The sequence below is a fragment of the Trichechus manatus genome, unplaced genomic scaffold (genome assembly GCF_000243295.1).
Source record: "Trichechus manatus latirostris isolate Lorelei unplaced genomic scaffold, TriManLat1.0 scaffold00008, whole genome shotgun sequence".
In the NCBI taxonomy this organism is placed as follows: domain Eukaryota; kingdom Metazoa; phylum Chordata; class Mammalia; order Sirenia; family Trichechidae; genus Trichechus; species Trichechus manatus.
Window position 1 is genome coordinate 31944279 of NW_004443944.1, and position 11602 is coordinate 31955880.

At 45.3% G+C, this 11602-nt stretch overlaps 1 protein-coding gene across 1 annotated transcript in view; it reads right to left on the minus strand.

Annotated features, from left to right (window-relative positions):
• Positions 1-11602, minus strand: part of TTLL9 (tubulin tyrosine ligase like 9) — a 52895-nt gene that overhangs the window by 2990 nt on the left and 38303 nt on the right. Inside the window, exons 11-14 of the mRNA XM_004370592.1 lie at positions 4929-4987; positions 3997-4193; positions 3175-3288; positions 1671-1795 (exon numbers count right to left, since the gene is read on the minus strand). Of these exons, the coding sequence (XP_004370649.1) occupies positions 1671-1795; positions 3175-3288; positions 3997-4193; positions 4929-4987 (495 nt within the window). The remainder of the gene's footprint in view (positions 1-1670; positions 1796-3174; positions 3289-3996; positions 4194-4928; positions 4988-11602) is intronic.

Here is an 11602-nt window from a genome sequence, read left to right on the forward strand (position 1 = left end):
TTTACTCCAGGTGGTTGGGACCAATTGATGCATCTTAGATGGCTGCTTGCAAGCTTTTAAGACCCCAGACGCCACTCACCAAAGTAGGATGCAGAACACAAAATGGAGGCTCTTATTAACATTGTTGAATGACATGGGAAAACGTTATGTGAAACAGTGGAACTCAAAACTTCAGCTGATGCCAATTTCATAAAAGAAAAAGTATAAATATATATACATTTTTTACAAAAACTGGGAGGAAATACACCAGATTGTTAAGGATGGTTCTGTCTGGACGGTTTTCTATTTCCTTCTTTAGTTTTCAAATATTCTACAATGAGTGTGAATTCTTTTTATAATCGGGGAAATTTCACTTTTCAAAAATCAAGTTTAAAGTCAAGCCCTGAAGTCTTTAATTTCTCTTAACATATTATGAGCGTTTTTATTGGTTTGTTTCCCACTTAAGCCTCTTGAAATCCTCCCTCCCTTGCAGCTGACAGATTAATAACAATATCTCTCAGTGAGTTCCAGGCTCTGTTCTAGGCATATATTGAAAAAACCAGTAAAACCAGTTGCTGTCAAGTGAACTCCAACTCATGGTGACCCCATGTGTATCAGAGTAGAACTGTGCTCCACAGGGTTTTCAATGGCTGATTTTTTCAGAAGTAGATTGCCAGGCCTTTCTTCTGAGGCACCTCGGGGTGGACTTGAATCTTCAGCCTTTCAGTTAGCACCTGAGCATGTTAACCATTTGCACCACCCAGGGACTCCTATTGTGGTGTGAATGATCACTTTTGTGTGGCCTTTCTAGCCATGGTCTTGTAACTCCCACCCAAGTGATTGGGTGGGACTGTGCAAATAAGAGAATTGTGGCCCACCAAGGGGACTGGTCAATTCTGCCATCCTGCTGGGCTTGAAATGAGCCACCCCAGAGATGGAAAAGACAAGAGCCCACCACCACCAAGGAAGAACAGCAAGGAGCCAGCACGTTCTTTGGACCTGGGATTTATGTGCTGGGAAGCTCCTGGAACCAGGAAACAGAGAGAGAGCCTTAACACTGAAGGCAGCAAAAAGTGGCAGCAAAGAGCTGGCAGCAGGAGATGGCGTGGTGGGCTTCCCAGCCCACAGAGAGAGAAAGCTAAGTGACTTTGGGCAGAGGCCAAGGGCCAGGGAGAGGCGTGCCTGCAAGCACGGCTGGGAAGTGGCTGTCCTGCTGGAAGAACTATATCCTGAGTGTTTCTGAGCCTGAATTGTAACTGTTACTTCCCTAATCATAAGTATTGTCTGTGAGTTCTGTGTGGCCATTGCAATGAATTATCGAACCCAGCCAAGACAGTGCCATGGGAGGGATGATTGGTGTCAGAAATGGTAAAGATGGCAGAGAGAGGAGGCATGTCTGACCTCTGCCTCATAGGAATAAGCCTTGGGCTGTTGATCTTGATTCTCCTTTCCCCTTGTGAAGTTAGAGGAGGTCAGACTCCGCCTCCATGCCATTTTTTTTACAACTATATTGAGAGAGAAGCTAATCTCCATATTACAGATGAGGAAACTGAAGCACAGAGAGGTCACACAGCTGGTAAGTAGCTGACTGAATTCAGACAGCCTAATCAGTGTGCCAGGCTGCTTCCTAGACTCCCAGGCACCTCCTATGATACATCCCTGGTGCCCACTCCCCACCTGGCCCCACATACCGAGGTGTGTGTTGGTCACGAAGTTCCCCATCCCAGGCAGGTCGGGAGTCCCATCCTCTCTGCTGACAGGGCCATCATTCCACATGAGGTCAAAGCCCCCGACTCGCTTCTCCCTTCCTGTGAGCCTGGACAGGCAGAGAACACAAAGGGTTACTGAAGGTGCATTGGGTTGGGCCCTAATGCCCACGCCAAGTCCCTGGTCCCTTCCCCAACCCTAACTGTGGTCACCCTGTCCAAATTCCTTTTGTTCATTCATCCACCGGACATTTCCCTGCTGCACACATAGAGCCTCAGAGGGGCTGTCCCCAGTTTTTGTCCCCAGGGCTCCCATACTTGCCCTTGGTAACATGCACCTACTTGTGATTTCTGGTTTAGTCAGCTTTCCTCCCGAGACCATAAGCTCTGCGAAAGCAGAGACTGGGTCTGTCGTGTTCTTTATGGTGTCCCCAGTGCCTGGCACATGGCCTGGCACCCAAGAGGGGCTCAAATGTTTGAAGAATGAATCAGTATAGTAGACATCTAAGGCTTCTGCCTGCTCAGCATCTATTTCACCTTCCTTCAGCCTAAGTGCCCTCAGTTTGTCCTTTGAGAACCCTCCTCCCTCCCTAACCCTCAGTCCACAGGGCTCAGGTGGGGTGGACCCCCACCCACGGGCTCTGGGGGCTGGGCACTAGACCTAGGTCTGGGCAATCAGAGTCACAAGGATTGATTCAGGGACGGACATGTGACCCAATCTCCACCAATGAGAGTCAGTCCTAGTACTTCTGCTGGAATAATTGGGGTAAAGTTAATACAGTGGAAAGAAATGGAGACAGAATGAGAGAAAGAGACAGACAGAGGCAGAGACAGAGAGAGCAGATAAACCAGCTAACATAGATTGAGCACCTGGATTCAGCCATTCCTAAAGCTAGACCCTGAATTTTTCCACTATGAGTCAAATTCCTCCCCTCCATGCCCCGCCGCCCCACCCTTTTGCTTAAGCCAGTTTGAGATGAGTTTCTGTAATTTGCAACCTAAACAGCCCTGACTAATACGTATCTAATACAGTGGACGTGAATCAGACATAGACCCTGCTTGTCAAAGACGAGATATATACACATTATCACAGTAAATAACTGCTTATTAAACACTTACTGTGAGCTAAGTACTTCACAGTACATTCTCTTGCCAAGTTAACCTAACAACCTGAGAGGTAGACATGTTTTCTATTTTACAGATGAGGAAACTGAGGCTCACAGAGGTGAAGTGACCAGCCCAGGGTCCCAAAGTCAGAAATTTTCAAGGAAATCTTGCTGGACTGAGTCTCAGAAAGCTGCAGTGACCCCAGCTCTGCCCTGAACAGGTCGATCCCATGGGCCAGGACCTGATCCTGTGTGGACATCTCAGTTTCTCCACCTGTAAAATGGTAGGTCAGGCCAGAGCCATCTCTGAGGCCTACTCAAGTCCCAGGGTTCTGAGTTCTCTCTCTTCCTTGGCATGTGGAAGCAAGGCTGCCCTCCCTCACCTGGCCTCCATGTCTACAACGTGCAGGGTGTCTTCCAGAAGGCAGGTCTTGAGCTCATAGTCCTCCTGGCTGCTGGCCGTCAGCGATGGAGATGCATTGACCTCCAGAAGCCACCTGGGGAGGGAGGGAGAAGAGAGCCTAAGGGTTACCTAGTCCCCAAGCCCCTGAGATTCCACTGAGAGTCGGGATGGGGCACCTCGGCCCCAACCTCAATTCCACCAGGGCTGCTTCCTCTACTTTTCCACTTTGAAGACAGACTCCAGTGGCTAAAACTTTTGGAAAACAATTGTCATAAACTTAAAATTCACACAGGGGCCAGGCAGGTAACTTAATGAGGGAAGTGGGCAGGGTGTCAGATGGGTTATGGTGGCCTCATGCCACCTGCAGGGTCCCAACCTTTCAGTTAGCAGCCGAGCACGTAACCCATGTGCACCACCCAGGGACTCCTATATTGAGACAGAAACGGCTCATCACCAGGGAAATGTCAGTGAACGAATGCACAAAAGGCATTCGGACGGAGTGGGCACAATTAGGATGGGGGAGGGACCAGGGACCTGGTGTGGGCTTTAGGGCCGCAGGCAACACACCTTCTCTTCCAAGACGTGAGCACAAGAAAAATGTTCTTTTCCTTTACAGAGTATAGGTACAGTGACTATCCCCATACTACAAATGAGCAAACTGAGGCACCGAGAAAGAACATGCACCCAAGGCAGCACAAATAGGCAGTGGCAGAGCTGAGATTCAAGCCCGGAAAGTCTGGGTGCAAAGCGTGCAAAACATGCCCCTTGGTTTTCAGGGCCGCCCGCCTGCCTGTCCGCTTACGGCTTGAGGTCCTGGTCGATGAGGATGTCATAGCCGTACAGCTCGAAGCAGTGCTTGTCGCTGATGATCACCTTCTGCACACTCTGCAGGCTCTTGACAAAGATGTTGTCCATGTCGCTGAAGAGCGTCTCCACCACCTTGGGCCCGTGCTTGGATGCCAGGTACTGCCGGAAGCGCTGGAGCATCCACTTGCAGCCCTGGGGCCAGGCAGCAGGGTTTAGAGGGGGGACCTCAATTAACCGGGACCTGGCCTGTCAGGACCCTCAAATAACCACAGTCAGCACAGCCCTTGAGCTTGAGCAAGAGGGCCCAGCTACAGTCCTGTGCTTCAGAGGACTCTGGGTACACCCTCCTTGTGTGGCAGATCTGCAGGTCCCAGGGCATGTGCTCACCCACAGCCTGTGCTACCCCTTCTAGACCAGGGCCTAGGCACCCTGGAAGTCCCTGCCCAAAAAGCCTGCACAGGCCTCCTCCCTGGGCCTGCCTTCCTGTACACACCCCAGACCCAAGGAATGACCAACGCAGAGACGTGCCTGCATAAGGTCCCTCACAGTGTGGGATGGAGCTGGGGCTGGGAAAAGAAGGGGACATGTGTGAGCTGAGGGCTGGCTCTCTCTGTGCCCCCGTTCTGGCCCTTAACTCCGAGAAGTCTGAGAATTCTAAATTTGAACCTGGCCTTGCAGGTTATTATGTATTTGTCAAGCTAGGAGGATAGTATGACTCATAGCTTTTAAATGTTTAGACATATGGTATGTGGGCCTCCATTTGTACCCTTGTCCTGGGCCCTGCAAACGTGAAGAGGTGGGCCGGCCTCACTAGTGAATGATGAGCCCAAGAGAGGCCTGTCCTGGGCTGCTTGCCACCCCACCCTCTCACCCACACTCCAGTCCCAGAAGGCTGGCCTCTGGAGAGCAGAAGCCCAGCTTCCTCACCTTCTCTGGGTGGTAGTCTGGAGATGTCTTTTGCACAGCAACATTGGTGAGGTGAACATCTGGCAAAAGTTGGTGGTCAAGGACCAGTGTGGACAAGAAGGGCAAGCCCTGCTCCATGTACTACCCAGGGGCTGAACTAAGACCCTTGCCTGGGAATTGATGGGGGAAGGCACAAAACCACCCAGAGGTCAGGTGCATGGGCTTGGGAATCAGCTGGGCCTGGGTTCAAATCCTGCCTGCATCTTTACTAGCTGTGGGACCCTGAGCACATCACTTAACCTCTCTGAGCCTGTTTCCTTTCCCTACCTATTAAATGGCGGTACATAGTGGTGTATTTACCTCACAGGGTTATTTGAAAGATCAGATAAGATACTATGTAGAAAGAGCCTCTCACAGTGCCTGGTACAGCTGATATTATATTAGATTTTTCAACTGGGAGAGAGAAAACTTTCTAAAAAGCAGAGAACAGCCATTACAGGATATACTGAGCTTCCATCCAGCTTCATGCTGGGTGGCCACTTTGTAACAATATGGGAGAAGTGATTCCAGCATTGGGGGGTGGGGGTGTCAAGACGGCCTTTGAAGTCCCAGCCCTTAGAGTCTGCCTTTTGGTATCACCACCATCATCACCACCAATAACATCAGCAACACTTTACAGCTTACAGAGCATGTTCAGACATCTCTCATTTGTTCCTCAAATTACCCCCATCTCACACATGAGATCTTGGAAACCTGGAGAGGTAAAGTGGCAGTCAATTAGAATATCCCTTGTTCAAAACCCTCCCCCTCATACCGACCGCTCTAACTGGGATCACAACAGAGGGTCCCAGACAGAGCGGGAGAAAAATTGCAGAACAAAAAATTAAATTCACAAAAAAGACCAGACTCACTGGTCTGACAGAGACTGAAGGAACCCCTCAGACTATGACCCTAAGACACCCTTCTGACCTGGAACTGAAGCCATTCCTAGAGACCACCTCCCAGCCAAACAGTAGACAAGCCCATAAAATAAACAATAACACCTGAGAGGAACATGCTCCTCAGAACAATTAAATATAGGAGATCAAAAGGGCAATATCTGCCCAAAAGCAAAGATAAGAAAGCAAGAAGGGGTAGAAAATCAGGACTAAAAGAAACGGGGAATTCAGGGCGGAAATGGGGAGAGTGCTGACACATTGTGGGGAATGAAACCAAGGTCATGAAACACTTTATGTACAAACTATTAAATGAGAAACTAATTTGCTCTGTAAACTTCCACCTAATGCACAGAAAAAAAAAAAGAAAAAAAAAAAATCCTCCCCCTCATAGCTAAACAGGATGGATCCCCAAACCTCATGAAATGACAGTAGGACATGACTTTCTCCAGGACTTCTTGGGACATTTCACGGAAGGGGAGGTAGAGGTGCTAGGTTACTGAGCCAAGTCTAATTTCCCTAAAATGTGTGTTTCTCTGTGTTCGTGGCATATGGGACGGGGCAAAGTGGCTTCAGCCTCTCTGGAGAAGGTTGGTGCACAAATGTTCACATAGCATTAGTCATAATCATCCCAAAGTGAAAGCAACTCAAAGTCCATCCACTGATGAATGCATACATAAAATGTGGTATAGCCATACGATGGAATATTATTCAGTAATAAAAAGGAATGAAGTAACCTACACAATATATAAATGGTTCAATTATATGTATTTTTTGTTTAAATAATTACAAGTAATTCTTTATCTTAGTGAGTACTGAAGTAAAACTACTAAACTAAGGAGAATAAAATATGAACTATTAAAATTTGAGTACTAAGGCAAAAAGAAAGGAATGAAGTAGTGATACATACTACACGTATGTAGCACAAAACATGATGCTAAGTGAGAAGCCAGCTACAGAAGACCACATATCGTCTGGGAGTAGGGCTGGGGAAAATGGGAGTGACTGCCAGTGGGTACAGGGTTTCTTTCTCGGGTGATGAAAAGATTCTAAAATTGATAGTGGTGGTGGTTTGCACAACTCTGTGAATATACTAAAAACCATTGAATTATACCCTCTAACGGGGAGAATTGTAGGTATATGAGTTATATTCCAATAAAGTTGTTATATAAAAAATAGGAAAAGAGGATGTTCCGGCAAACTGAGTTATTGGCTTAAGAGGGGAAATCACTCTTCTGCAGTGAAGGAAGTATCTCTCCCAGCATTTCATGCTTCTTTACACCCTGCTGCTGTTTGCAGAGAAGGAGAAAGTGGGACTTGTGTGGGAGCCCGGAGAAGCTGGGGCTAAGAGAGGAAGTGGAGGTGACAAGTTAGAAGACCTTGGAGCCTCCTCTCGTCACAGATGAACCTGAAGTCAAGTCTCCGTGGACCAAACAGCCAAGTAATGGAGTAAATAAATACTCAAAATCAATGTGTAGTAAAATAGAGCTGATTAGTTGGGAAATCTTTTGAGGGAAAGAGTTTTTTAGCTGAGAAAAAGACAGTAGAAATCACAGAGAAAGTCAATGGGTAGAGTCAACTATGTAAAAATAAAAATAACAAGGCATCAAGACAAATGAAAGGCCAGTATTACTAGAGAAAAGATTTGTAGCAAACACGACAGGCTAATGTTTTTATCACATGAAAAGCCCACATAAGTTGTTAACAAGAACTTTATGACCTTGACAGATAAACAGAGAAAGGATATGAAAACAGAAAGGAGAAAATATAACTGGTAAAAGATTATTAGGGAAAATGCCCAATGTTTCTAGTAATAGAAGATGCACAATTTAAAAGGAATCTAAATGAAAAATGCAAATTGAAAGACTCAAGTTCTAAGGCAAGACTCTATTCAAGTCAGTTATATTTTTTATTTTTTACCTTATTATTCTGAAAAACTTGAAACTCACAGAAGTTGCAAAAACAGTATAATGAACGGCCTCGCTTGGGGTTAGTTACTGTTTAATGAGGCTTTGCTGTTTTCACAATCAGTGAATATACATTATTCCCCACCCCTTCTTTTAAATTCTTTATCTAAAATTTTTAATTTTTCTCTTGAATTGTTTTTAAATTTTTAATCTTGAAATATTCATAATATATAAAAAGAACATAGTAGAAATCCATGTACCTACCTTCCTGATTTAATAGATATTATATCTAGCCATATTTGCTTCAGATACTACACATCAAGCTTTTAAATAATGAAGCAAGTTTGGATCACAAAATAATAAGATTTTTTAACCTGACTTACATATATATGTGCGTGTGTTAAAAAAAAAAAGAAACCCATTGCTGTTGAGTTGATTCTGACTCAGCTACCCTATAGGACAGAGTAGAACTGCCCCATAGGGTTTCCAAGGAGCGGGTGGTAGATTTGAACTGCTGACCTTTTGGTTAGCAGCTGTAGCTCGCTGTGGCTCTTAACCACTGTGCCACCAGGGCTCCATATATATATATATATATATATATATATATAGTTTACATGCAACTATTCAAGTACACACACACAATACAAAGATACTGCAGCACTACAAAAGTGAACACAAGTAGAAACAACTTAAACTACCCCTGAAGGACAGTGAAATGAATTATAAAGCATCTACATGGGACTTTGCAGCTGTTAAAAACAATAAGGTAGACGGAAATGCCATGACATGAAAAGGTATCTAAGACTGTTAAGTGAAAAACAAAAAGCAAGGTATAGAAAGATTTGTTTATGATCTCATCTTTGCTTTTAAGAAAGTATTTTCTATTTGGAAAAATGTATGAAAGGATGTTCACTAAACTATTAACTCTGAAAGCTACTAACGGTTAGAAGCAAGTTGGCATATGTTTATTTTCAACTTTACACAGTCCCTATGATGCCAAGAGGTTTGCAAATGTTTTTAAATGGGGCCAGGAGGAGCACTAACATTTACTAAGTGGGCACTCTGGGCCTGCCACTGTTCTAAGTGTTTTACATGTATTACCTAATTTTAATAAAAAATAAAGTGGTAAGAAAACTTAAAAAAAAATAAATTTGGTGACTTGGTATGATAAATACTCGTTAGAATTACAAAATTAATATCCTGGAAACACTAAAGTTGGAAAAAATTGTAAAAGTACTTAGAAGATATGACCCAGCAATTGCACTCCTAGGTATATACTCAAAGACTTCAAAGTAGAGACTCAAACAGATACTTGTACACCAGTGTTCCCTGCAGCACTATTCACAACAACCAAAAGGTGGAAACAACCTAAATGACCATCAACAGATGAATGAATAAACAAAATGTGGTGTATACATGCAATGGAATACTCCTCAGCCAGTAGGAGAAATGAAGTTACGATACATGCTACAATATGGATGGAGCTTGAAGACATTATGCTGAATGAAATAAGTCAATCACAAAAGGACAAATATTGTATGACCTCACTTATATAAAAAGACAAGAGCAGGCAAATGTATAGAGGCCAAAGTTTCTTGGTGGTTTCCCAGGGCAAGAGGGCGGGGGATAGTATGTATTGCTTATGGAGGAAGTACTGAGGTTTGGTTTACAGTGAGGGAAAAATCACACTGATTAAGGGTAGGATTGCACAGCTGATTATTGTTAATTGCTGTCAGTAAGTTGTATACCTGTAAAAAGTTGAAGATAAAAGTTGTGTGATAGATAAAATTACAACAATGACAGAGAGAGAGTAGCTTCTGAGGCTGCTTATGTACAACCAAACATCTCATGGAATTTGTTTCCTTGGTTTGGAGGTTTAGGGTCATGGTTTCATGGGACATCCCAGTTAATTGGCCTAATAATAATGTGTTTAGTGCTTCTTTTCTACCTCCTAGCTCATTGTGTAGCACCTGGGGTCTTAAAAGCTTGCAAGCGGCCATCCAAGGTACAACAATTGGACTCTATTCACCAGGAGCAACAGAGGAAAAAGGAGAGTCAGGAACAGGAGGAGGAAATGGAATGTGTAGCTAATTGCCTCCATGAACAACTACCTCCTTTGCCATGAGACCAGAGAACTGGATGGTTCCCAGCTACCATTACTGAACATTTTGATCAATGATTCTATATGAGAATCCTGATCAGAAGGGGAAAATGCAGAACAGAATTTCAAATTCTCATGCACTTCAGACTTTCTGGAGGCATGGAGACTGGATAAACCCCTGAAACTACTGCCCTGAGATAATCTTTAAACCTTAAACCAAAGATATTCCCTGAAGTCTTCTTAAAACCGAACAATAGAGGCGGGGCCAAGATGGCGGAGGAGTCAGATGCTTCCAGTGGACCCTCTTACAACAAAGACCCCCCCAAAAAAACAAGTGAATTGATAATATATGGCAATCTGGGAGCCCTGAACATCAAAGGCAGAGCTGAGGAACTGGACTGAGTGACAGGGAGGGAGAGACGGTTCGGAAGCAGAGAGGAGTTGCCAGACCTGATCCAGTGAGAGCCTGAGCCCTTCAGCCCTGATCAGCTCGGGGGTCAGCAGTGAGGCAGGCAAGCGGCTGTGCTCAGGAGGCACATTTTCTACACTGGGAGAGACGCAGCACCAGAGAGTCTACACGGCCACCCAGAACCAGCGAGAAGCAGCCCTTGATCTGGTAAAAGATTAAGTACTTGTGTACGGCCTACCACATGGATCAAAAACACCACCCTTAGGGAAAAACCTCTCTCCCATTTACCTCCCCATTCCCTGCTCTGCACTGGGTCCCAGACCAGCTTCAGCAATTGCCGAGTCCCCTGGGCTGGAAGTAGGATCCGTCACATGCCCAGAGCCATTCTCCCTGCCTTGGAGAGTGAACAAATTAACAAACAGAAAAAAAAATAAAATGCCAGGCCCCTAAGCCAGGAACCCAGGGTAGGCACAGCTCCTTTGCCTAGGCACAGGCATAAGGGATCCACAGACTTTGAGTGCCTTTCCCACTGCATAGACGTATGGGCCCATCTCAACAGCGTAGGACCTCATTACTGCAGTACAACAGGGTATATACCTGAAGTCTAACTTCAACTGTTTCAGCTGTGAAGTGGCAGGTTAGTGACATTTGACACTGCTCTGCCCATTAAACAGGGTCATCACCTACCCATACCAGGGGCCTGAGGACTGGTGGCTCCACCCATGCTACCTAGCCACCTGCAATAGGGGCCCATGAATAAATGGTGCTCCCTAGTCCTTACAGCCAACAGCATTAGGTGCTCATAGTCCAGCTGCAAAACCCACCCACCTACGTGCTCTAGGGAACAGGGATATGCCTTCCTCCTGGACACTTAGGGGCAGCCGTCAGCCCCCTGCCTTGCTCAGAGTGTGTCCCCCTGCTGCAGCCAGATGCCTGTGCCTACACCAATCACCCATGCCTGTCTAGGACTGTAAGTGAGAGCCTACACCACACACTTGGTGGCTATCTACCTGGGCACCTGAGCCGAATCCATACAGCAGGAGTGGGTGGACTCCTGAGCTTACATACCTAGTAACAGATCTAACCACCTGGTGACAAGACATTAGAGCTTCAAAAGTGCCAATAATCAAACTAGCTCATACGAGCAACCTATTTTGGCATACCAAAACAAAACAAGAAGCTAGGACACAGTAAGCAAACATAAAATAAATAAATATCATAAGTTACTGATGGCTTGGCGACAACAGTCAATATCAAATCCCATGAAGAGGCAATCCATGATGGCTTCAGCAAGCTCCCAAAATAAAGAATCTAGAAATTTTCCAGAGGAGGAAAATTTCTTG